This window comes from Montipora capricornis, chromosome 10 (assembly GCF_036669925.1).
Source record: "Montipora capricornis isolate CH-2021 chromosome 10, ASM3666992v2, whole genome shotgun sequence".
In the NCBI taxonomy this organism is placed as follows: domain Eukaryota; kingdom Metazoa; phylum Cnidaria; class Anthozoa; order Scleractinia; family Acroporidae; genus Montipora; species Montipora capricornis.
The window spans coordinates 3,168,001-3,195,500 of record NC_090892.1 but is presented as its reverse complement, the minus strand read 5'-3'; the positions used below and the strand labels follow the sequence as shown (position 1 = coordinate 3,195,500).

The window sequence follows — 27,500 nt, the reverse complement described above, 5'->3', positions numbered from 1 at the left end:
ATTCTCTGGTCATGCAGAAAGTCCAATAATGTACGAAATTGTATTTGATCTGTAATATTACATTCTTCAGATGCAATCTGTTTAGCACTGTCAAGAAAGATCCATTTGTCACCATGATCTCTCCTAGCTTTAAGAGCCTTCTCGTATCTTAACCACTTGATTGGAATGGGCTCTTTCAAATGTGGCAGTTTCTTAGCAACCTCAAGAACTTCTTCACGCAAGCGTACTACTTCTGAACACTCGACCTGATGGCCTGACTTTGTGTTGTCCACAACAAAGAAATCGTCATACAGGTGGCTTTTGTGGGGCTTGCTCCGTAGAGAGCCAAAAACGTCCTTGGCCAGTGTCCAGGGATCACCACCACCATAAGGTTTGTCAGCATGAGTGCAAACCAAGAAAACTGGGGGAAGCTTCATTGGTAGCACTTCAGATTCTGGGTTTACTTCGCGCCTTTCATCTTGAATAGCTAGGGAAGCAACAGAAGACATCCACAAATCTAGATAATTCAAATTGGTCTTCACATTAAATATGTCTTTCCGTTTTCGGAATATTCCGTGTTTCACAACCGGTTTGGCTTTCGCATGTGGATTTTGGCTCAGATTATTTACCAATAAGTAGATTGCCCTTGGAGTAAGAAAAACTGGGTGAGTTGCATAGTAAACCGACTGCCCGGCAAAATCCCACAATACTGAATATATGTCTTCTTCTCCTTCTTCTCTTTTCACTTTGTTATCTTCCTTTAGATACATTTCAACTAAAGTTGCCATATCTTCTGACATTACAGGTATGAAATCAGCGTTCTGTGGGTCTCTGGATGTTTGAGTAGATTCTGAAACTCTTGACATCCCACCAGATTGTGCATCTTCAGGGATATCGTGAAAGGTTGCTGAATCAAGGCTGCTGGTGCTAGGAACAGCCGCAGCTGAAGCTCCTAGAGTGAAATCGCTAATACCTGGTTCCACCATAGAGTCATGAGTGCTTACCACATTGGAAGCTGAAGACGCGGACTGGGGATTGCTCCTTACAATGGTAGAGACTTTGTTGACGAGGGGGATGCTCCCAGATTCCGGAAGGTCTTTCTCAGGACTACCTTTATTCTGCCTCAAATTTGCAACAGTTAATCGGGCTGCATGGTGCTCATAGGATATATTCGTCCCAGAATTTGTTATTTGGTCTTTCTCCCCTAGCTTCCAAATCTCGGTTGACAATTTAAAATGAGAAGGGTCAATGTCTATCCCTACAGTGCTGCCTTCATCTGGGTTGAAAGGTTTTCCTTTGAGTGACTTCTGTAAGCTGGTCTTTCCTGAGCGCTCTTGACCGATCAACATGACTGGCACCCTCTTGACATGAGTTTCTCCTTCACTGAGGGCATTTTTGTAAGCTTCCAAAGCCAAAGGCCCACGTGCAAGAATCTCTGGAGGTACTAAGATGAAAAGTAAGATATTAAGTAAACAAGCCTTCCAAGAAGAAAAAGACTAAAATATAGCTACTTTTAGCCTAGCTATCAAATTCAGTAGATTGTACATGTCCGGTTAGAGCTTTTAGAGAGGAAACAAACGCGAAAAGAAACGTGAATTAAGTACAACAGGTACAACGACAGATACGCTTTGCTTTATTAGGAGAATGTTCACCTGAGTTTGATGGCACATTTCAGTCGGCAACATCATAAATCAAGTATATCACGTGAAAGATGAAAAGTTCAGCATATGGGTCTTTGATGGAGATTCGAACCCATGACCTCTCAGATATCGGTCAGGTTCTCTTACCAATGAACTACAAGAAGATTCACGGCGAGCTAGGCTGTTTATTTAGCCCACGATTGATGATTTTAGTTGTGCACTGTCAAGTTTAATGTATAGATTTAGCCAAGCATAAGAGCGGAGCTCTTGCTTACAAATAAGTCAACCTGGTGCGAGCATGCAAAGCTGGAAAGCGGTCAGCTTAAAAAAGACACGTGACCTCGATGACCTTTAAGACTAAGCGCGCGATATGGTCACGTAGTACTGGTCAGCAGATACCTTGATTTGACAGGTGTCAATTGACCATAATACGGATGTCTCGCAATATCAAAGATGTACGCTGTAAACCAAGACTGCATCTTAGCTGGAGTATAGCAGCCATGTTGAGCGGCGTCGTCATTAAACAACTGATTCATGTTTAGCGTGCGTAAATCGAACTATGGACACACGCGGGAAGTTTGGAGAACACAAAAGAAGCGCAAGAGTTGCTCGAGGTGCAGCCGAGTGCTTCCCAAGAGCATCCGTAACTCGATATACCCACAGCTAAATACATGAACCAATTCTTTTATAGAAAAGAGAAAACACCTTGGGCGCTAAAACATGTTTTATTTGTGATTGACTACAAAGATCTCACAATGCACGGCGAGGGAAATCAAAGGATCTTATTGGGTGGTCAAAACACACCACAATCAGCCACGGTTGCGAGCGAGAACGCTGTATCTGGTTTCTAAAATTGTATTAATGAAAATGTAGGCAAACAAATTAAAGATAATCAAGTTTTAGTTAACATCTTAGCTTGACAAAAGTCAACGCTCGAAGTAGGCTTTGGATTCGGTTCAAGATGTTCACATTGCCAAAACTTAAACAAAAGGAACTTGCACTAAACTCGACGGAAATTTTGCAACTAAAATGACACTGCACACGTCATATTATTTGCGCAAGTCCGTGTGTATAAAGAGATTTTTAACATGATGGCTCAATAGGAATTAGGTGGGACCAGCGCGCGCACTACGTCATAATAAATTTTGGTAGAGTATCGTTGCATTGAAAGATTCCAGCTAACGTATCTTTCTCAGTAAAGGCGACGCTAGCCGGTGGAGATTTCGTGTAGTAGTACTTGCAATAGTTGACCTGGTGTTTTATAGTATGGTTACTGTTACTTCTTTAAGCTACATCTACCAAGACGACTGTGAGGTTATTGTTCGTCTCATGACGTAACTATGTATCATGAGATTTCTTATTATTGTTTAACTAGTCTTGATTCGAGAGAATTAAGGATTTTGATAGAAAACTACACATGGTGTCAGAAGTAAAAAGGACCGCGTAAAGCATTGTAAACCTACTGGAGCAACGAGAAAAACGGCTGCAACTTAAAGTGCGAAATGGCTTCATCTCAAATTCCGTTACCGGAAAAATTGGACTCCAAAAAGCCTGAAGAATGGAAGCGTTGGATTGAAAGATTCGAGTGTTATCGCTTGGCAGCTGGCCTCGACGAAAAAGATGACAAAGTCCAAGTTAATACGTTAGTGTACGCAATGGGAGGAAACGCTAACGATATTTTTAAAAGTTTTCATTTGGCTGAAAGGGATACAGTATACGCGACTGTGAAGCGCCGCTTCGAAACACACTTTGTGGGCAGCTCAAATGTGATCTTTGAACGAGCGTAGTTACAAAAACATGGAACGAGCCAAAACCACCCAAAACCACCGACAAAACGACCCAAAACCACCTACAACCACCAACAAAACCGGCCAAAACGACCCAAAACTATCTACAATATACCTTAATACGGCCGGTTTGCGTAGATGGCCGTCTGTGAGGGCCGTCTGTGTTGCGTGACTATCACATGGAATTTTCCCGGCCTTATCGTGTTTTATTTTGCAATTAAGAACTTCGCATTAAAACAAAGGACTTAAAATGTGGTTTGATGACTCAAAGGTGGTTTGACCAGGTTCATTCTACCAAGTCTTATCGAAAAAACATTAACAAGTGCCTTATCGAAAAAGAAAAGAAGCCGAAAAAAGTGTTTGTGCAATTCCGATAATGATTGATACATTTTTGTAACTCAAGCTGATGTCACGTCAAAACTAACAATAAATTTTCGAGTGGCGATTCTAACATAGCAAACAAGCCGAAAATTTTAGTTTCTGGTCCGCGGCTGAATACTTGTACTTCTATTTTCGACATTTTTTATCTACTTACTAGCTTATTTCGCACTCAAAATGGTCTCTATTGTATTGAGAGTAATAGAACAAAGGACTTAAGGAAAAAGTGTTTTGATGAGGTTCAAGTATCGGAAAAACAAACAAGTGCCTCATCGAAAAAGAAAAAAAGCCAAAAAATGTGTTTGTGCAATTCCGATAATGAGTTACTATATAATAGCCGCGCTATTTTTCCCCGTTGCGTTGAGCATTTAATTCACGAGTTATTACACCTTCCGAAAAGGGACTCTTACAAGGAACAGTTCCAGTTCCAGTTCAGGTTAGCATTTGGCAAATTACTTGGCAAACCCCGTCGGGTAAACAGCATTTGACGATTACCAGTAATCCAACAGAATTCACGGTTGTTAAAGAGCCATAAGCACGCTATCTAATTACAGTGGATTTTCAGCTTGTTTCTTGTTTTGGGTAATTAATAGCCACAGATCAATATATTAAGTCAAACAAAAAGAAAATGCGTAAAATTAAAAAATTAAACAAGCCTTACCTGTAAGGTGAGGTTTGATTGGAATTCTACCTCCTCATTGTTGCATAGAGAGATCACGTGAGAGAGAGCGCATGCGTAGTGAAGTTCATCCTTTAAAGACATTGGCCCATGTTGAATGGGCGGGCAGAGTCCCAATTTTGGGGTGGGCACGTGATCTCTCTATGCACCAATGAGGAGGTAGAATTCCAATCAAACCTCACCTTACAGGTAAGGCTTGTTTAATTTTTTAATTCTACCTCCTCATTTGCATAGTCGAGATCCCGTGAGACTTTAAAGGACATGGGCCTTGCACAAACCAACAACCGGACAAACTATCCATAACAACAACAGGAATAGGTTTCTTGGAACCTCCAATAACATACATGGACATGAAAGACAATATTACAGCTAACAGCTTAGTATAGATTGTCCAAATGTAGCATCCTCTTTGACATCTCTCTTATAATAAGTGGCAAAAGTACATTCTGCAGACCACCCTGCAGCAGCCATGATTGTTTCTAGGGGTATTCCCTTCCTAAGAGCAGCTGAAGTTGAAGCCGCTCTGGTACTGTGTGGCTTAAAACTCTCAGTATCTATACCTGCTTTCTTCATTACTGTTTTGACCCATCTAGAAATAGTACTTTGGCAAACAGGATGATGTGGTTTGCTATAGCTAAGGAAAAGTCTAGTATGGTCAGAGCTTCTACGTGAAGCAGTTCTTGCAACATAGTCCTCTAAGTATGTCATTACACATAATCTCCGGTCAGCAGGATATGCAGGCAGAACCAAAACTGGTTGTGGCTTTCCTGGCTTGGACTGTTTAACTAGTTTCTCAAGGTAAAACTTGTATGATGATTTCCCTTTAGTCATATGTTTCATGTCCATTAAGTATACCGATTGTCATCTCTGTCCAGTAACTAACATACACAACATAACTAACTTAAAAGTTAATAGTTTCAAGTTCAGTTCCTTAGAAGGACTCCAAGTGTTAAGCAAACTCAAAACTGTAGACACATCCCAGGTACTTTGATATCGTGGAAGAGGTGGCCTGGACTGGAAAGTTGCTTTAACAAGTCTCTTGATCAAGGGGTGTTCACCCACTGTGTAAGGGCTATCAGTCAATTCCACAGCAGGAGACAATGCAGATCTGGCAGTGTTAATTGCTGAGTAACTGCTCCCAGTGTCATGCAATTGTGTCAAACAGTCAATAACACTGGCTACAGATGGATGAATGGAATTCTCATTTCTTTCCGTTGCAAAGTTTCTCCACTTATCCAGATACACTCGGTACTGTTTGGTGGTCCCCGATCTCTAAGATTCCATGATGATATCACAAGCTCGTTTTGAAATGTTTTGCTGTTGCAGTCTCGCCCGGACAAGAGACATGCCATCATTTGAAGTTTGGGCCATAGAGGGTGGAGCTTGGTCTGGTCGTGTGGCAACCGTAGAAGGGATTCTTCCTTGGGTAGAAGTACTGGTTTGCTGATTAACATCCGACTCATCTTGGGAAACCAAACTTGTGTTTTCCGTAGTGGGGCTATGACGAAGGCTCGGCTTTGATCCCCCTTCAACTTTTGGAGGACCCTGGACAACATGCTGAAAGGAGGGAAAATATACACGAATTTATGTTTCCAACTTACGGACATTGCATCAGTTGCAAAGGCATCAGGATCTGCATGCCAGGACACAAAAGGTTTTAACTGATGATTGTGTCTAGAAGCAAATAAATCTATTTCTGGTTTTCCCCATCGTTTTACTAGCAGTTTGAACATACTGAGATTTAACTACCATTCAGTCGTTTCTCCAAATTTGCGACTAAACCTGTCACCAGTCTCATTTTGAATTCCTCGAATATGGGTGGCAGTGAGCCAAATCTTCCTCTTGAGGCAGCAAAGCCAAATTTCTCGTGCTACCTTATTGCATGATTCAGAATGGGTACCAGCCATATTACTGATAAATGTCACTGCAGTAAGATTACCAAGCTGTAAAAGAATGTGTACACCTTCATCTTTAGCACAGAGTGCCTGGAGGCCTAGTTTAGCTGCCTCAAGTTCAAGTTCAATGTCACTGCAGTAAGATTACCAAGCTGTAAAATAATGTGTACACCTTCATCTTTAGCACAGAGTACCTGGAGGCCTAGTTTAGCTGCCTCAAGTTCAAGACAATTGATATGATTATTTTCAGCAATTTCTTGGGCAAGCCATCTGCCTCCAGTTGGTCTCATACCATCTCGGTGCGCGCCCCATCCTACCAGGGAGGCATCAGTTGTCAGTGTAAATTAGGGATTACCGTGAGAAATTTTCTTTGGGTATTGGGAACTTTTCTCTATCCACCACCGAATATCTGATTTAGCAAGCTCTGAAAGCTGCATCTGAGCTTCAAAGGAACCCTGATGTTTCTTAAGAGTATCAATTTTCTCAATTTTAAGCTGTTTGTAGTACAAGGGTCCACATTCTACACCAGATGAACAGGAAACTAAAGTACCAATCAGTTGAGCAGCTTCTCTAATCGAGCATGACCGTCTGCTTATAATATCTTGTCCCAAGTGAGTCATGTTATCAATTTTGTCTTTAGTGAGACTAACAGTCATAGAGATTGAGTTCAACACAAATCCTAGGCGTACTATAACTTGAGTTGGCAGAGTGACTGGTTTTTCCCCTTAGGTCATTAAAAAGGGCATATGTGTCATTGACATTTGTCTGACATTCAGCAAATGTATCGCCAAGCAGAAAACTGTCATCAAGATAGCCGCTAGAAACATGACTTCTAGTTCGCAAAGTGGAGTACACTGGTTTCATAAGTTTGGCAAAAATTCGCGGTGCAGAGCTAAGACCATTAGGCAAGATAACAAATTTATATAACTGATCTTGTACTTGAAATTGCAAGTACTTTTGTAATTCTGGGCTAATGGAAACTGAATAATATGCATCTGTTAAATCAAGGGATCCCATAAAGCAGTTTTGCTTCATTAGATTGATGCATGATTGAAGGTATCCATCTTGAAATGGATATGTGCAAATGTGTGTTTAAACATTTGAGATTCAATATCAATCGATATTTCCCATTCTTCTTAGGGCGCAGAAACACTGGGGAGATAAACTCCCCATCTTCATGAGCACATCTTTCAATAACTCCTTTTTTTATGAGCTCTGTGAGGAGGGCATTTAAAACTATTTTCTCATGTTTATCAAGTGTTGGTTGCTTAGGTGGATGATCCTGAAAGGGTACTGAAATAAAATCAATGTGGTAACCCTTGAAAATGTCCAAAATTACTTTGTCAGATGTGATCTTTGTCCATTTCCCATGGTGAAATTTCAGTCTACCAGCCTGCACAATTTGTTCACTGACCAGTGTTTTCCCACCTTGCAACCTAGATTTACCACTAGTAATTGGTCTTACCTGAAGACTATTTACAGATTTTGCCTTTGTCTTTCTGACTATCGTCGAGGCTGGTACTGGGGTTGGCTTCGCTGTGGCGGATGTTTGTAGCCGCCCCTCTGTTTGCCGACAGAGCCTCTGCCCCAGCCTAAAAAAGGGAAAGGTCTTCTTTGTTCTGACCTCCCAAGAAAGTGCTGACCTCTACCAGGAGGTCGTTTCTGCGTGATTGTTACTTTGGAAGTAACTTTACTGGCTTCTGTCAAATCTTTCACTGACTTGCTAAGCTCAGTGCCAAACAACAGGCCATCCTCAACTGGATTTTGGTCACTGCAGAGAAGGCGCTATTCTGTTTTCATGTCACCCTTAAACAAAGTCCTCCTTTTGAGGTTTATTTCATGTGACGAGTCACATAAGAGTGAAATGCTGTCAGACAAAATTTTTGTAACTGCTTCCGTGGTGGGCAAAGGTTTCTGGCCTTTTTCAGCCTTCATACAATCATCTAAAAGTCTGGTAACTGCAGTTATTCCCTTTAATAGGGGTTTTTGGACTTTCTGGAGCATCACGTCCTCCGTTTTGATCTCTTTTCTGACGGAGTTACATATTTCTGGTTTGACTCGTACAACCTCTAGGCGGGTGCAGTTGCCCGGTGTTGGAAATTTGTTCAGCAATTTATCACTGGCGTCTTTAGTCACGCCCTTACTGAGCAGTTGTTTTACAAGCTGTGACAATTCAGAGTCTAAGTTCTCCCCATCCTGTTGTGGCTTGTTTACCACTTTGGCCATACTATTTAGCACACCAGAATCCTTCTTTACTTTTTTCCTCGGCGGTTTGGCGTCATCAGATGTGTCTTGCACTGCTTTTTGTGGAGGAGCAGCTGCTGTCGACTCTAGTACGGACTCATCGTCCCAACTGTCATGGCCGCCACAATCAACAGCCTGGTTGTAATTGTCATAAGCCAATTTAATCTCCGTTATTACTGGTGTTATTTGTGCTAGAGAACCAGTGAGCTCTGTCAATTGTTGCTTTATGTTAACGATATCTTCCAACACTGAGGGTGAATTAGCGACAGCACCTGACTGTGTCGGCAAGACACTTCCCGCCTCCTCGTGTAGACGTTTCGAGGATTTCCCTCCAGCCTGTTTACTGACGCTACTGGCCGAACTAGAGCGCTTTTGAGCCGTTTTTCCCTTTTAAGTAGTTGTCACTCCCTTTCGGGTTTGTTTTTGCCCTGCTGCACCAGCAGGAGATGCTGTATCATGTGCATCAACTTGTACGACAGTGCAGTTTTCGTCTGCAGTTGCAACGGCGGCCGCATGGTCTAATGACATGACCGCGATAACAAGATTACAAATCTGTTCAGCTAAACTTTTCAATCCCAATAAACACCGTAACCATGTACAAACTTTCGTTTGTAATCAGACGCTTCCTCCGGTGAACGATGCAGGAGATTTCTGTGGATTTTGCTACCAGCAAAAATTCTTCGGACGATCTCCACTGAATCACAACGCTGTAATGATCTTCACTACGCATGCGCTCTATCTCACGGGATCTCGAATATGCAAATGAGGAGGTAGAATTACCGAGGTAATTAGCTCTTAGAAGCAAACTCAGTAAAGCCTTCAAAGTTTTCACTTCAGTGGAGGTCTCTTATTGTGAATTAACTTGCACTTGAACACTGATGTGTATTAAATAAACGTAATCATATCAAAAGGTGAAATAAACTATGTATTTGTGAAACCTGAAAAAATACATCGCAAGCACTTGCTTCCAGGGCCAACAATACGGCGGCAAAGTTGCATAAAAAGAATATGATAAATATTCTCGGTCCGTTACAGACGACTGACAGAATATACGCTGTCGTGCCTTAGCTCCTCCAACACTCTATAGACCAGATAAGAGTGTCTTGATACGAGATGTGTAAAAAAAAATCCGGCAAAAACATATCGAGTGCATTGTTTGTATGTTTTTACGCGAATGAGGGCTTTAGATATTCATTAGTCTTCGCTTTTGCAGCTCTTCAGTTACCGAACGATATCCTGTTCAGAAGACAAGTCGATAGGATCTGACATAAAAATCCTCTGTCAGAATTGCTACGGGAAAATTTATTCTTAGTATTGACTTGACATCAGTTTGAGTTGCAAAAATATATCTGCTGTCCTGTTTTCAGCGAGAGAGCTCGCTTCGACTTTTCGTGAGAGTTTTAATGCCAAGGACACGATAAGGCCGAGAAAATTCAACGCATGATTGTCAACGCAATAGTCACGCAACATCACAGACGGCCATCTACTCAAATATCACGCAAACCGGTCGTATTAGGGTATATTGTAGCTGGTTTTGGGTCGTTTTAGCCGGTTTTGTTGGTGGTTTTGGCTGGTTTTGGCTGGTTCCATGTTTTACTACCCATGATTGAGAACATGCTGGCTCAAATTAAAGAATCCAAGTACTTCACCAAACTAGATTGCAATTCGGGATTTTGGGAAGAGAAATTAGAACCAGACTCTCGTTTGCTTACCACATTCATCACACCCTTCGGAAGATTTTGTTTTAATCGAATGCCGTTTGGCATCAAGTCTGCTCCTGAACTTTATCAGAAGAAAATGATTCAGATCCTGGAAGGATTGGATGGCCATATTTCTATCACAGATGACATGCTTGTCCATGGCAAAACACAAAAAGAGCATGACGAAAGGGTGCGAGCGGTACTCAAAAAGCTTGATGAAGCGGGTGCAACCCTTAACCCGGAAAAGTGCGAATTTTCCAAGAGAGAAGTCAAATTTGATGGCCATGTGATCATCGAAGACGGCATAAGGTCAGACCCTGAGAAGATAGAGTCTGTTCAAGGCATGACCACTCCCCAAAGTGTTAGTGATGTCAGACGGTTTTTCGGAATGGTCAATCAACTTGGAAGATTCATTCCCCACCTGGCAGAGAAAACAAAACCACTCAGAGATCTCCTTAGTAAGAAGAACCAGTTTCATTGGGGACAAGCACAGCAAGAATCTTTCAATAAACTCAAGGATGAGCTTATCTCAACACCCCTCCTCGCCCATTACGATCCTCAAAAAGCCACCATCTTATCAGCCGATGCATCATCATTTGGCCTTGGCGCTGTACTCCTACAAGAGCAAGACAACAAAGGGAAAAAGCCTGTTGCCTATGCGTCAAGATCCATGACCAGTACAGAACAAAGATACGCCCAAATCGAAAAGGAGGCGCTTGCAACTACCTGGGCATGTGAGAAGTTCAATGATTACATCCTGGGCAAGGATATCCTAATTGAAACCAATCATACACCACTTGTGCCTCTCTTTGGTTCAAAGACGCTGGATGAACTACCCCCAAAAGTTCAAAGATTTCGAATGAGGCTGATGAAGTATTCGTTCAAGATGCTACATGTCCCTGGGAAAGAATTGGTGACTGCAGATACCCTGTAAAGAGCACCCCTAGATAAACAACTTTGAAAAGAAGATGAACGTCTCAATGAAGACTTAAACTTGTACGTTTCACACATCTTGGAGAGCTTTCCAGCAACAGAGCGAAAACTCGACGAGTTAAGACTTCACCAACAGAATGATGAAGTATGCAGAAAACTATTTGAATTCTGTACCGACGGCTGGTCAGATAAAACAAAAGTTAACACTTCGTTGAAGCCATATTGATCCGAGAGGGCTACTATTACTACCCAAAGAGGTCTTCTTCTGAAAGATAAGAGAATTATCATCCCTTCATCTCTTCGATGAGACATCCTGGACAAAATTCACGCAGGACACCAAGGAATCCGCAAATGTCGTGAAAGAGCCCGTGACTCTGTATGGTGGCCAGCTCTCAGCAAGCAAATCGAAGATATGGTTACCACGTGTACAACATGCTCCAAACAGAAAAGAAATCATGCTGAACCAAGGATGTTAACGACACATCCATAGCGACCATGGCAGAAGATAGTCGTTGACCTTTTCCACCATTGTGGTAAAGAGTACATAATCGCTGTTGATTATTATTCAAGATTCTTCGAAATTGCCCCCTTGAAAAACACCACGTCAGAAAGTGTAACTAATCATCTAAAGTCGTTCTTCAGTCGTCATGGCATCCCAAAGATCATAATACCTGATAACAAGACGCCTACAAGGGCGTATCCGTGGAATGCGCAAACAGTTAACACAAATTGTCCAGTTACAGTCGACTTCAAGTACAGGTAGACTTCAGAAATTGGCGAAAGATTACCAGAAAGATAAATCTGTAATATAACTTAAACTTTTTTGTTGTAAAAACTCATTACTTATGTTACTAAATTTGCAAACGCAAACAACGAAGCCCTATTAGCAGGTTATCAGGATACGGGATTATTTATTTATTTATTTATTTATTTATTTTTTGTGGAAGGAGACTTAATTCAAATCCTACAGTTTTACTTGCTTCGTTAACTCCGTTCATCCAAAAATTACAGGATCAGCCTTAAATCGTCCGAAAAACTTATTACAAATCACAGTTCAACAACTTATCATCCCGGGCCAGTTGTTCAGAAACCGGGTTTTAAAACGAGTTTTATCCTCTACTCCCAAATGCTGTTCAAGGCTGATATTCAGTAAAAACAAAAATAAGCAAAGGAAACTGTGACCAAAAAGTTGAAAACATGAAACAAAAGTTTACGCTAATCCTGGATTAAGGTAATTGGCTTTCGAACAACCGGGCCCTGTAATCGACGTCTGGTTCTGTAATCCTGGTTTAGTTCCTTGCAAACTGTATAAATTTGCCGTGGCGAAGACAAGACAACATCCGTGCTTTATTTCTCTCAATGCTCAAAAATTCCGTAATTGCGTGTTCTATAGTCCAGTCCAAAGTTCTAATTTTACAATTCTATAATCTCGATTTCCCTAACTTTGTCCCAAACGCTCCACAATAACTTGAAAGCTCGTTAAGCAACTCCACTAAATCCAGTAGTCCAGTCCTGATTGACATCGCCAAAACTCTCTCTATCATCCATTCAAAACTCAACAAAACCTACAAGTAGTAAATAGTTCTCAGAAACTACAACGGTTCGTCCTGATTCTACACTCGAGCTGAACAAAAAACCCGAAAAACCCTGGTCATCGTTTCTCGAGAGAACAGACAAACAGCCGAAACTGTTCTGTGCCTGCCCCTTACGGCACTGAAAAAGTACCGTACGTTGTACAATAGTACTTGAACGTAGCCCTTGGCCGAGAAACTAATCTTAGCCAAAAGGCCGAGAAGCGATCAGGATACGGGATAATTAGGTAAAAAAATTGTGGGGATACGGGATTTTTTAGTCTGGGGGGGAGGGGAGGGGGTGGAATTGAGGAGATACGGGATATTTTTTAAAGTAAGAACGCATTGCGTGTGGTAGTGCAGTAACTTGACAGTGTTTTTTTCCATAACTGTCAACTGAGCTGCGTTTTGTTTTTTCCAGGAGATTCAAGTCCTTGCACAATATGTAGCTCTAATAGTACACGATATTGTTTGGTATCGTAAATCATTACGGTGCCATGGTAGACATCTTTGCTAGATACCCCCTGAGAAGACATGTGGTTCAGTAAAATACTAAACCCAGAACGATTGAAGAAATAAAAGGAAATCGAGAAACATTTGGCTTCAAAGCTGACATGTTGTTCATTTACAACTTATTTTTCACCACAGGCTTAAGCGTGTACTCTGAGCTTCTCACAGCTTTCCAAGGCCAATGTTACTAACGTTAATCCCTTTCCAGTGTGGTTAGTATCTGGATGGCGGACGTCAAAATATGCGATTTTTTGCTGTTAGCAACAAACGACCAAAAATACTATTTTAACGCTCAAAAATGCGAACTATGCAAGGTACAGATTTTGTTAGCCTGCTTTATGCAAAACAAATATTGACGAAAAAGTAAATAAATATTAATATGTAGTTTTTAAGGAGAGCAGAAGGAACTTTTAGGAAGTGTCGATCGAGAATAAAACAATTTGCCATCAGCGAAAAACATTTCGGGAGATTTATGTTACGTTCTATCAGAGTACAATTTTTCTATCGTACTTTTGGTCGTACAAGTAAAATCGCAAAATCGAAAGTGACATCGATTTTAGCGGCCGCCTGTGATAAGTTATACCTTGCGTGTTTTCTGACAACTCACGAAACAATGGAGGCATCTGTGACAAAATGACGGCAAGACACCTGGTTTTTGTTAGTGCGTTTTTTATTTCTTTCAAGTGTTATAAAGTTCGACAAGATCTATGTGCGAATTTAACACAAAGATCACGATCGTTGATGCTAGTCCAACTGTCAGCTGAAGTTAAGCTCCTCCGAATGAGGTTAGTACTTGGATGGGGGACCGCTGCGAAAGTCCCCGTGACGGCGATAGCCAATTCGTTTTGCTTTTTTTTTAATACTTGATTTCACTTTTTATTTTGTTTGGCCGTTGAAAGCTATTTTCTTTCTACGTCAAAACGGCTAACAAACTGGTTCCCAAGAAATATTGGAGTACGTATTCGTTCTATGCAAAATACTTTTAACTAAGTATTCGTTCTATGCAAAATAATAATGTTCACAGTGGAACACACAAGTACGAAGCAAGATCTAGAAAAAACGTAGAAAATTCTAATTACCTTTAAAGCTTGCCTTTCTCAAAGAAAAAGCATCTGTCCACTTTATCGAATAGTTCAATACTGAAACAATCATGGCGGGCGGAAGATTCTATTATGATTTTTGCTTTCACCTCCCTGCCGGAAGTGTATCATGGTGGCCGAGTGGTCTAACGCGTTAGTAGAGAATCGTGATGGTTTGGGAAGTATAGGAATTCTCCTCAGGGCAGGGAAGTTTGGAAATACTGGAGGGAATATAAGTAAGTTCACCCGATCGGAGATTAATTCAATAACCGTGGGGTATGCACATTTGTGACTACCAACAAAAAAAAGACACCAGACCGGTTTTAAGACGTGGATGCCTTCGGCATTCCACGTAATAATCCACAATTTTCAGCTGCTACATTCTCCAAATTTGCCGAAGAATGGGGATTTACTTACCTAACCAGTAGTTTTCACTACCCTCAAAGCAATGGGGAAGCAGAAAGAGCTGTTCAGACGGCTAAAGATCTGATAAGCAAGTCTGAAGATCCTTATTTGGCACTTTTGTCATACAGATCTACGCCGCTGCACAATGGGTACACCCCTGCAGAGCTACTGATGGGAAGAAAACTTCGTTCTACACTTCCTTTGGCTCCAGAGAAACTAACACCAAAATGGCCAGAAACAGAGCAGTTGAGGAAAACTGAGCGGGAGTACAAGCACAAGCAAACCGAAAACTACAACCAGCGACATCGTGCTTCAATTCTACCTGAGCTAAAACCAGGCGACACAGTTTGGGTGACAGACCAGAGTTCCCCTGCTGTTATAGTGCAGAAATCCCCCGAACCTAGATCGTACTTGGTCAAAACCGACCAATCCCTTCTGCGGAGAAATAGGAGACATCTGGTGGAAACTCCAACCCCCGCTGCTAAGGGGGAGAAAGAAAAGAGAGATGACCTGCCTAAATGTGAAAGTTCGAGCAATTTCACAGTAACTCGTTCGTTCAGAACAGTTATTCCACCAAAACGATTAGACGTTTGAACATGAGCTTAGGTCATAGAAAGACTGTTTGAATACAAAAGTAAGAAAACCGGACAGAGCTTTCCGTATGATTTTTCTTTCGATTTTTTTTTTTTTTTTTTTGCAGCATAGAATATAGAGACTGATTTCATAGGATTTTTGATTCCTTTAAAATTTTCTTTCGATTTCCCGAAAGGGAGATGTGAGGTTATCAGGGTTCGTACACTTTCTCAGACCAAAAATACAAGGACTTTTCAAAGACTTTCAAGGGCCAAATTTTGAAATTTCAAGGACCTCTTTTTTATTTACGTCGAAGAATTTACCCATGGAAATAGACTGACAGTACAATTCTTGCTCATTTTCCGTAACGTAGATGTGTGAAAATAATGCAAAGGCACTGGTAACCATTCTCAACCCCACAGCTCGTCGCGTTTTTATGACATGCTGACTTGTGTGGCTGATTATTTTTACTGAAGTTATGTGGGTCAGAAAAAATTCAAGGACTTTCAAGGACCAGGAATGAAGAGCAGAGATTTTCAAGGACTTTCAAGGCCTTGAAAATGTACTCTCAAAATTCAAGGGTTTTCAAGGGTTTTCAAGACGCGTACGAACCCTGGGTTATTGTTCGTCTCATGACGTAACGATGTAGCATGAGATTTCTTATTATTGTATAACAAGACTTGAGTCGAGAGAATAAAGGATTTTGATAGAAAACTACACAACGACCTCACAAGCAACATCACATCAACCTCTTTCATGAAATCAAACTTAATTACATCAGTTCTTCCGTCCCTCCAGTCAGTCAGTCAGGCAGTCAGTCCGTCCCTCCGTCCGTCCGTTCGTTCGTCACTCAATCAACCGTGTATTTACCTTTATTTTCTGCAATGAGATTGAGAACTTGCTCAAATTCCTGGAGGAAAAAAACTGCATTTATCTCCTTTGTAGTCTATTTCAAGAAAGTTTTAAGGAGGTTTGTCGCCAATTGGTAACTATAGAATCTTGAATTGTGCACATCGGCGACCTAACACGGGGTTCGTACAAAAGAACCCCAGACAGACACCTTGCAAATAACGAACACTTACATCTGCGTTAGGCAACAACCACACGAGACAATGATCAAATTATTACCATAATTATCATCAGAAATAAATATGTCAGGTAGTATTGAATTAGTTTACTATTCGATTGCATCAGGCTTGTGGAATTATTGCAAAGTATTTTACCTTTCCTTCTTTACCACACTTATAAATAATTGTTTCAACTTGGATATAGAATTGCACAGCCGCACTGCAATTAAGCAGTGTAATGATCGCTCGATTCATGACTAACTTGGACAAAGTAGTTGCTGATAAAAAATTTCACTCACTACGGCAAATAGTGTGTTTATAGATTGTCGCTGAGCTTCACAGTGCCTAGAAAAATTGACATAAAATACACTTCTAACCTCAAAGTAGGTGGTGGGATCTTCACAATTTTCTATCTTCTTCACCTCTTCCGGAAAGTATCGCCTAATACAGTCCCTTACCATCTTCAACCAATCCATTAAAACGTCATTATTTTTACCTAGGATTCTCCTAAAGAGGCGGAACAATCTTAATAGATCTGGATATGAAAAGAACAGTGAAAAGGAAAATTTTAGAATTTCTTGATGATGCGAAACCTTTGCACACAATTATAAGAAACTCCCCTCTCCCTTTTAAGACTACTTAACACTGAATTAATGTAAACACTCCATGATCCCGAGAATCATCAACCCACATCCCAAGAGCAAGAATAGATACACGGCATTAATTAATGGAAAACAGGTTGTTGCTAGTACATCATTTTTAATCATATAGTAAGTAAATTGGATATATAAATAGTAAACGAATTTTATAAACGATTTTTTACCGTGTCTAAAGAAGGATTAAAGATTAAAGATTAACCGACAAGGGGCATCATCACAAATGTCCAACAGGGTAAGTAGACATGACTGATCATATATTCACTCGTAAGGTTATCCAAACTGTAAACTTAGCGCCTGAAAAGTTCTTTTGTTTTTGCTTTGGGTTTATAGTTGCTTTAAAAACGTTTAAGTCATCAAAGGTGTTGAAAATACTGGCACTCAATCAACGCGCTAGTTAGCTCAAACTTTGAAAATGAAATATTATTATATCAACTTACAAATTTCTGATATTGGCCAATTTCCCAGCGACTCATTCAATAGTTATAAGTAATTTAAAAAGTACTAGACGATATTTAGAAAGAATGTTCAGAATTGTAACATCTTCATCTGCACCATCATCATCATGCGACCATTAGATAATAACAAAAACAATGGAAAGACTTGTCAAAATCTAAACAAACCTTCTCTTTTGTTGTGTTTAAGCATATGATTAACACCAGAATTTTCCATTTTAATCACTGTCTTCATGTGTTTGTGAAGCAGCTCCTCTTCGGCAATCTGTATGCAAAGACGAACTGTAAGTTTTGGACTACACAAGGGTTTAAAACATGTCTGTAATTTTTATTCCAACTGCAGGTACTCGATATCGAGTACATGTTACCTTCATTATGTCCTCCTCTGTCAAGGGAACCAGAACATGTCGCGCGCGTTCTGCCTCCTCCTGCATCCTAGTTTCGACCTGTTTGGAATATCATGAGAAGTTACATTGGTACCTCTGTCAGTCTAACCAAATCAGAATTCAACAAAAAAAAACTCCAATGCGAATATTCTTGAACTCTAGAAACTGGCAAACCTTCTTAAGATACACTGACGCATTGTTTCCTCCAAGTAAAATCTGACTTTCCAACTGTCAAGAAAAGTTAAGCCATAACAAAAAAAGTTAACTCTAATCTATCAAAGAAAAGAGCCCTAATTTGTATTACAAAACTAAACGGCGCAAACAACTTGAACACCTTGAAGAGCAATTGTCCTGGAATACATTGTTTCCAGACACTCTGATAATGACGAACTCCCAAGCCAGCACGATAAACTCTTTAAAAGTCCCGGCCTTAGAGAAGACTGTCCTGCATTGCAAGGTATTTTAAATCACCTTTGATTTTCATTTTTATGATTGACTTGCCAACATAACTCCCTCTGTAACGCCCTCTGCAACTGGTAACTCCGACGAAAAAAACAAACAACAACAACAACCAGTCCCATCACTATCTCACGCTAGTGAGATGGAAGTTAATACAATACAATAATTGCAGTGAGTTAATGAGTACTTGAGTAAGTAACACATAAATGTTGAATAAGGTTCTTACTTTGAAGAATTCTGCAGACTCGTCAAGGAAGGGTTTCTCAAAATAGTCAACATAAACACTTCTAGAAACAATTCCCAGTAACAGTAACATTTCACATGTTTTTCTAATGGCCATCCTTCAAGAAAAAAAAATAATTCTTTCTGAAAGATGATTAATCTTATGTCCTGTCAAGGCTGTGCTCTAAGAAAAATTCTAGGGGGCCCTTCAGGCATCCAGCCTTTTATGGCAGGGTGCCAAGAAGTCAAGCTTGGTAGCCCAAACGAAAAAAAAATTCGAAAATTATTAATTAATTGTAATTATATAATAACATTATTAATCAATATATGATAACCGATTAACCCTCCAATAAAAATGTCTTGCATTGTTTCCAGGGCATTTATCCTATTTACAGATGCCAAAGATAAAGGTTCTCATGTATTTTTTTGTAATATCGTCGATTTCATCTAGGCGTGGACACGTGACAGAAAAACATCTTCTAATTGGGCGCAAACATGACATGCTTGGTAACCAAACATTTGAACTTTTACAACCGTCAAGCAAACTTTCGGGCCAAAGTTGGAAAGTTTTCGAATTTGTTGATATGTTTTCGATAAACAAATACGGCCGAAACTTCAAACCAGGTATTCCTATGTCCAAGGATTTCAGAAATGAGGTGATTCAGATGGCGGTTACGCGACCAATAAGTGAAATGTGTGAAGGCATCTTATCAACCGTTCAACTGTGCACAAGTAAACCGACGATAAGCCGAAGATGTCCTTCTGGAACTTCCGCTTCTAAGTTTTGGAAATCCTGCTCGCCCCAATACTTCATCGTTACACTTGATGAGAACCCACATTTACGAAAAGCGAAGGCATACTTTAACAGGTCTGGCTCAATTTCCTCGAAAAAGTCTCATTCCTTCTGCCGTTTTGCTAAAACTTGTTCGAACACCCTTCAAACTTCAAATGTTTGGTTACCAAGCATGTCATGTTTGCGCCCAATTAGAACATGTTTTTCTGTCACGTGTACACGCTTAGATGAAAAGGACGGCACTGTTGTGAAAAGTCCATAAAGAAAGAAAAACTTTTCACGTTTTTTTTATTTAAAATAGTTGTTTTTGTAGAAAAATTAAGTACTTTTTCAATTCCCTCTTTTCACTCTATGCTTGTGCTTCTGATAATTTTGTTCACATTCTCCTTCAATTAGGGACTTTTCACGCACATTATACAAACAAGAACGAAGAAGACTCTTTATTGATGCTATAGAGAGTTTTCACATGACGTCACGGCAGCCATGATGGTGTTGCAAAACAAAGGAATGGCGGCCATGATGGTGTACCAAACTAATCCTCCGGGATTTGAACTCTATTCTTATGCAAATACATTCTTTTGTTTTAGTAATCCAATATGGCTGCTGGTCACGTGAGTGAAAACGCTCTATACGAAGTATACAAGGAAACTGCAGTCCTTTTCACTGTAGGCCAGTGTTAAACGTACGCATCGAACAGAGCCATTGAACGATCAATGTTTTGACTTCACAGATGGATTTAAACATTCTGAATTGAGCCATTTCGGTACGGTGGCAAAACACAACTCAATATTGAGCTCGATAAACAACAATCTTTCATTATACAAAACATTTTTTCACAGAACACAACAATCTTTCGTGATGCAAAACAATTTTACATGGAACACAACAATCTTTCGTGATACAAAACAAGTTTTCACAGAGCACAACAATCTTTCGTGATACAAAATACTTACGTGGAACAGAACAGCGTTTCACGATGCAAAATTAAATTTCACGATTCAAAACAAAAATTTGGAAGACTGGTAACAAACACGGGCAACTTCATATCACGTGATCATACAAAAACGTGCTGGTAAGTACTTCGCGTAAGATTACGTACAATGTCCCGACTTAACGAGTGTTACTATGTGTAAGACGGCATATATGTAAGATGTGCAAGACTACGTATGTTGTCGTTACTATGTTTAACTATATTGTCCCAGTAAATCTACTGGAATCCCGTAAGAGAACACAGGTCTGTTAACTGACTATAGTTACTGACAAGGATCAAACGTATGGCCCTATTGAATGAAATGCTGTACTGTTTTTGATTAAATCTGTGTCCAACAGCATAACTACATCATACAGTGTACCTGTCAACAAAATCTCCTTCACGCTCTCTTCGCACCAGTGAAAGCAGTGTTTGAGATACACGATCTCTTACCCTATAATTCTTCAACACCTTTAAATAATTTGATAAAAAAGTGAAATGGAGGAAATAATTGTCCATATTAATATAGATTCTGATTCTGAAGTATTTTGGTCTAACATGATCCTGTAGTAATGATAATTGAATTTTCCCCTTGACAGGCACGAAAGTGACGTCAATACCTTTACAGGGTGTTACGCATATCTAACTACTGACATAATTAAAAGCGACAAGTAGCATCTAAATGGAACTGTTTAAAGACAAAATCATCAGAATCGTTAAACATTACTTTCACATGAAACTATATTGTACTATTTCAATAGCCAATGTTTGAGGCGGAATTCAGTTAATGGATATCTGCCTCTTTTGTTGTGTTCAAAGTAACCTTACTGGTGTAAGAAAAGAATGATGGAAATCTTGTTTCTGGTTCTCTGGTACTTTTACCTAACGGGATCTCTTGCCTAAAAGATTCACTAGTCTACCCTTGACCATTTTCGCTTTTTGTTGTAGTGAAAAGCTATGCGTATGTCCTCTTATTGAGTGTAAACATAACATAGACAAATTAGTCTGTGGATCATAAGGCAAACCCGTGCAGCCATGACAATGATTACATATGCAATCAATACGAGGCCGAACGCATGAAAATTAACGGCAATTTGGTCTGGATGTATGAATAACAGTGATTTCGCCAGAGACGATAAACAGTTGACGATATACAAATTAAAAGAAATTTTGCTCTTGTTTTCTTTTTCTCAACTCTCTTTCCATAGTTTGAAGTGATTTTAAGACCCTTAGGAGTTACGAAATCAAAGTGCATATGGGTGGTATTGACACGGTTTTCATAAATCTAGTCAGTCAGTGTACATATACAGTGGTACCCAGCCTTAACGCCATCCCGTTAATAAGGTCACTTTATTCTGGCCTGAGCAAAACCTCAGTCCGTCATTTTCTTGTTTAAATAACCCTTTCACGCAGCCAGATTTTTGTGGCCCATTGGTAACTGGATTGACGAGGTTCCACCGTATAAAAATCGGAAAAATAATTTTAAAAAACAACAAAACAAAAAACTTACCAAATCCCTAAAAAGAACTACTCCTAACTCATATGAATTAACAATACCATTTTGTTGAACATAAACTCTGTCCTGTGAATACAATTAACAAATGAAACACATATCTTACTAAAGAATGACTGGGCAGGAGAGCAAGATGGACATATTCTGAACAACACATTGTGAGGTACAGACCAGGTGAGTGATAAGTAACAAATGGCTATATTGAGCAAAACCAACTCACAGGATTGACATATGAAGAAATCCATCCATGCATCTTAACCAAATGTAATAATGAGCATAAAAATCACTCGTGATTTTATTATCAGGTCACTTTTAAGACAGTGCTCATCGATAGCTATTTATGATTATCACTATGAATGCAATTAACTACGTTAACCATTAGACCAGCACTGGACGTTTCTCTCAATTAGTAGCAAAGGTTGTGGGTTGGAAACCTGTCAAAGACCTTAAACTAGTTTCTTGTATCTTGAAGTTAGATAAAACTGTAAACATCACTGCTTTCCTTTAAAACGAATAACTTTGTTCAAAATGCCTTGATACAGGACCGGTCAAAAGTCTCTTAAAAGAGAGAGTCTCTTAAGCTTATATTCAGACAATTTTCAAAGAAAGACTCAGTTGTTTCAAGCACCAAATATTTAATCATCACTGATGAACAAAGTACATATATTCAAACTGCGAAGAATGATATGAAGATGTTATTGATCATCGCAGTTATGCACGCAACTTAGGCAGTTGTGAAATTAAAGCATGAAAAAATTCAGGCCTAAACGGGATTCGAACCCATGGCCTCTGCGATACCCGCGCAGTGGTCTACCAACTGAGCTCTTACACCACCTGGGTGCTGGCCACGTTGTCAGTTCGTAATATACCCTTAGACGGTCAAGAATACATAAAGGGGTATTACATGCCCGCGTGTGGATAGGAATTTTATCTTCGAGTGTTCAACCCGATATCTCACGAGCGAGCGCAGCGAACGCGGGAGATATCGAGTTGAACACGAGAAGGGGCATGTAATATTCTGTTTATTATGTAAACATACTAATGACGATGTTTTAACGATTTTCCGACGATTCCCGCCCACTTTCCGAAGATTTCCGGAGATTTTTCAAAATTGTCCCAAAGGGCAGACAAACATTTCCGAACACAATTTCCGAGGATTACCGAAGATTGCCAAAGATTTTCGAGGAGGGATTGATGATGTTTCGATCACACAACAACACATCTGAGTACTTTTTAAAGATTATGTAGCTATAGCAATGGTGATCTTTAGACTCGTGAAAGTAACATGTTATTTTCACGTTTGAAGATGTGTTTACATGCCAAAGCTCACCTGGTATTTCACTGGGGCCGGTTGCTCGAAGCCTGAGCTCTTACACCACCTGGGTGCTGGCCACGTTGTCAGTTCGTAATATACCCTTAGACGGTCAAGAATACATAAAGGGGTATTACATGCCCGCGTGTGGATAGGAATTTTATCTTCGAGTGTTCAACCCGATATCTCACGAGTGAGCGCAGCGAACTCGTGAGATATCGAGTTGAACACGAGAAGGGGCATGTAATATTCTGTTTATTATGTAAACATACTAATGACGATGTTTTAACGATTTTCCGACGATTCCCGCCCACTTTCCGAAGATTTCCGGAGATTTTTCAAAATTGTCCCAAAGGGCAGACAAACATTTCCGAACACAATTTCCGAGGATTACCGAAGATTACCGAAGATTTTCGAGGAGGGATTGATGATGTTTCGATCACACAACAACACATCTGAGTACTTTTTAAAGATTATGTAGCTGCAGCAATGGTGATCTTAAGACTCGTGAAAGTAACATGTTATTTTCACGTTTGAAGATGTGTTTACATGCCAAAGCTCACCTGGTATTTCACTGGGGCCGGTTGCTCGAAGTCTGTTTAGCGCTAACCGTTGGTGAAGAGGTACCTAAACCTATAGGTTTCCATGGCATTTAACACTGGTTAACACTAACCATGCTTCGAGCAACCCGGGCCTGGTGTTTATATAATAAAAGTAAATATATGAAAAATCATGTATTTGAACAGCAGAGAATGATACGAAGATGTGATTGATCATCACAGTTATGCGCACAACTTAAGCAGTTGTGAAATTAAAGCCTGAAAATAATTCCGGCCTAAACGTTGTTTGCATAACTGCGATGATCAATCATATCTTCATATCATTCTCCTCAGTTCGAATATATGAACTTTCATATATTTAGTTGTTTTCTTCACTTTCTACGGGTATATTACGAACTTACAACGTGGCCAGCTCCCAGTTGGTAGAGAACTGCACAAACAAATGAACAAATGAATAAAGAAACGATGTGGTCAATTTTCACTGATTTTGGCTGCACTATGACTGCGTTTTAAACTGCAATTGTCCACCAAACACGAAGGAAAAGGATTTCTACTTACACGAGCGAACTGTTCTCTTTTGTGCAATGTTTTAAAAAAAATTCTCAGGGAACCATGGAACAGTTTGCCATAACAATAATAACGATATTTCATATTCACTTACTAGTAAACTGCTGTTAAGTTTTCACTGTTCTTTGTTAAGTTAGATGATCATGAACATGTAAGCACTTGACTCATGAACATACCATGTACTTCACGACATCTCCAATCATGACCATCGATTTCTGATAATTACTCCAGGCAGTAATCAGTGTGTCCAGGAAATTGTCATTGTGTGAAAGCAATACATCGTGGCATACCTTGAGAGAAATACAATGGAAGCTTGTTAAGAATCCTTTCTGAAAATCCAGGCTGAAAATGTGCCGAGGACATGCAAAGCAAATACTTGAACAGACAGGATTGAACTCACGTCAATTTTCAACAGCGGAAATTATCAAATTTCTTCTTCAAATACACAGCTAACTACTTCCCTTCAAAACGTTTGTACTGCATATACCTTAGTTTCATTTAGTACGTTAGTACGAACGTATATTAGCCTTTCCTACAGTACGTTAGTACGAGCGTAACGACCGTATATATTTTACTTTCCTACAGTACGTTAGTACGACCGTATATATTTTCCTTTCCTTCAATACGTTAGTACGACCGTATATATTTTACTTTCCTACAGTACGTTAGTACGACCGTACGTCGCTTTCCTTCAGTACGTTAGTACGACCGTTTATGTTTTACTTTCCTGCAGTACTTTAGTACGACCGTGTAAATGTTGCTTTCCTTCAATTCAGTAAGTTAGTACGACCATATATATTTTACTTTCCTACAGTACGTTAGAACGACCGGTTATGTTTTACTTTCCTTCAGTACGTTAGTGAGACCGTATAAATGTTGCTTTCCTTCAGTACGTTAGTACGACCGTATTTATTTTTACTTTCGTTCAGTACCTTAGTACGACAGTATATATTTTTACTTTCCTTCAGTACCTTAGTACGACAGTATACAGCTATTTCGAGAAAGTTTGTCAAGAATACAGTGCACGTGACAATCCCGAAAGGTAATATGGGATATGATCAATACAGTGTTTCTAACGGCTGTAGCTGTCGAACCTACTTTTGTTACTTTCCTTCAGCACTCGCAAACATATATCAGTGGCCTCCCGTACGATTCTTTTAAATTTCTTTGAAAAACAGTGCACTTAAAATCACCCACAATACCTTTCAGGATTGTCGCGTGCACTTTTTCCGACAACCTTTCTCAAAATAGCTGTATATTTTTACTTTCCTTCAGTACCTCAGTAAGACCGTATGTGTTTTTACTTTCCTTCAGTAAGTTAGTAGTGTAGAAATGTGTGATCGTAGAGCCCGAGGGGTAGTTCCGTAAATTTTGGATAGGTGCCGTGACGGGTCTAATCCCTATTTAAGGATGAAGGACCTGAAAAATGACACCCTATTTGAGGCCCAAACCCCTAAAATGACAACCTATAGAGGGAAAAACAAAAACTAAGAATAGCGTGGACCGCTCAATTTTATTTCGTTTTGTAACCTTGGTCGTACACGAATAGTTTCAACAGATCCCTTGTTTTTCATCTAGCTGGGAATTTACGAACTCCAATTTTAGGTATCATATCTAAGGATCACATCGGGAACACAATGCCAACAGGGGCCTCTATTAAGCGGCCACAGCCACCGCCACCTTTTGGTTGTCCCGATGAGGGTTTTTCTATTGTCTTTACCCCTAGACACCCAAAATATAATACCGTAAATTAACTTTGTTTTGGAAAAGGCGATTTCAGATAAGATTCCAAAATAGGGGAGTCTGAAATTGATGCAACTCCACGTTCACTAAGAAATTAAAGATAAAAAACGCCGTTTGATACCTTTTCTACCAGATGTTCTGTGACAACTTTCTGGAGTCCTGAGTATAACCTCTCACCATGCTTGTGAAGCACCATAGCGAAAGCAATCCTGTTCATTTTAAATTAAAATCATTAGGACATCAAGGGCTTATATCCCTTAGTGAATTAAGTCTCATTAACTAATAATTTATAATTGATGCTTATCTTTTAGCCCTGCATTGTACACGCACTGCATTGTACACGCAATGTAACACGTGATTTTCCTCATTGAAGGTGGCTTGAAACAGTTTCAAGCACTTTCATGGGTCGTTATAACCACTCTTTATCACTTGATGCTACAATCAAGGTATCAAAAAGCTAATTGATCATCGGTGAACACATCATTATCATTTTTGTGACATAGCAGGTTACCATAGCAACAGTACGACCTGATTAAAACACCCTTAATTACAGCTTTAAAAAAACGGTCTGGTGAAATTTTTTTTATATTATCATATTTTGATGAGCAGGACTTTTGGTCAAGTTAAAAAAAAAAATCTGTACATGAGGTTCAGAACAACCCTAAAGTTTCAAAACTTTAATGCCCATGTGCCACAGGCAAATAAATTTTGACTTTGGTGAACTGGTAAAACTTACTTTTTTAATATACACTTAAGTAATGGGCACCCAAGATTTCATGGTTAGGAACCTTTGGGTTCAAACCCTTGCGATGAATGTCTACATACATGTACATACTACCTTTGGTCATAAACTAAAAATAACTATATTGTTAAGAAACATTACCAATACAAATCTTCATGATTAAGTTCCTCGACCCCCTCTCTGATCAGAATCTTCTGAAAGGAATGCTTCAGCAAATTCCAAACAACTTCTACATCTTTGTCATCCAAAACCATCTAATTGGTAAGGACATAAATCAATATAAAATGTATGACAAGCATACATGCCGGAGCCACAATAACTTCAAAATGTAAGAAAATAGAAGCAATTAACGGTCCAAATTTTTAACAACAAAATTGACTACAATATTGTCTATGTACAGTATGATATCATATGACAGGCACAGTTGCCTCATGGCTAGCTTGAGCGGTCCGGGTTCAAGCCCTGGCCGGGGACATTGCATTGTGGTCTTTGGGTAAGACATTTTACTCTCTCTGTGCCTCTCTCCACCCAGGAGTACTTTTTGTGTAAATGGGTAGCAGCAAACGTAATGCTGGGGTTAACCAGCATCCCGTCCTGGGGAAGTAGAAATAGTCCTAACTGCTTCATGCTACAGAAGCTAGGATAAGCTTCAGCCTGATAGGCCACTTGGCTCATATGCACA

General features: G+C 39.8%; 1 protein-coding gene and 1 pseudogene across 2 annotated transcripts in view; both read right to left on the bottom strand.

Moving 5' to 3' along the window:
- The window catches only part of LOC138019536 (uncharacterized), a 37,214-nt gene that overhangs the window by 7,220 nt on the left and 2,494 nt on the right, over positions 1–27,500 (bottom strand). The window contains exons 2-13 of one of the 2 annotated variants that reach the window (XM_068866369.1): positions 26,960–27,072; positions 26,198–26,285; positions 24,510–24,623; positions 21,892–21,963; positions 20,764–20,852; positions 18,623–18,737; positions 18,112–18,165; positions 17,920–17,997; positions 17,720–17,816; positions 16,818–16,975; positions 16,244–16,283; positions 1–1,423 (exon numbers count right to left, since the gene is read on the bottom strand). The exon at positions 1–1,423 is cut by the window's left edge and continues 997 nt beyond it. In XM_068866369.1, the coding sequence (XP_068722470.1) occupies positions 1–1,423; positions 16,244–16,283; positions 16,818–16,975; positions 17,720–17,816; positions 17,920–17,997; positions 18,112–18,165; positions 18,623–18,737; positions 20,764–20,852; positions 21,892–21,963; positions 24,510–24,623; positions 26,198–26,285; positions 26,960–27,072 (2,441 nt within the window). Of the gene's footprint in view, positions 1,424–16,243; positions 16,284–16,817; positions 16,976–17,719; positions 17,817–17,919; positions 17,998–18,111; positions 18,166–18,622; positions 18,738–20,763; positions 20,853–21,891; positions 21,964–24,509; positions 24,624–26,197; positions 26,286–26,959; positions 27,073–27,500 lie in introns of those variants that run through there. The other variant, XM_068866370.1, reaches the window with a different exon arrangement.
- LOC138018597 (uncharacterized) lies at positions 5,695–9,130 on the bottom strand (annotated as a pseudogene).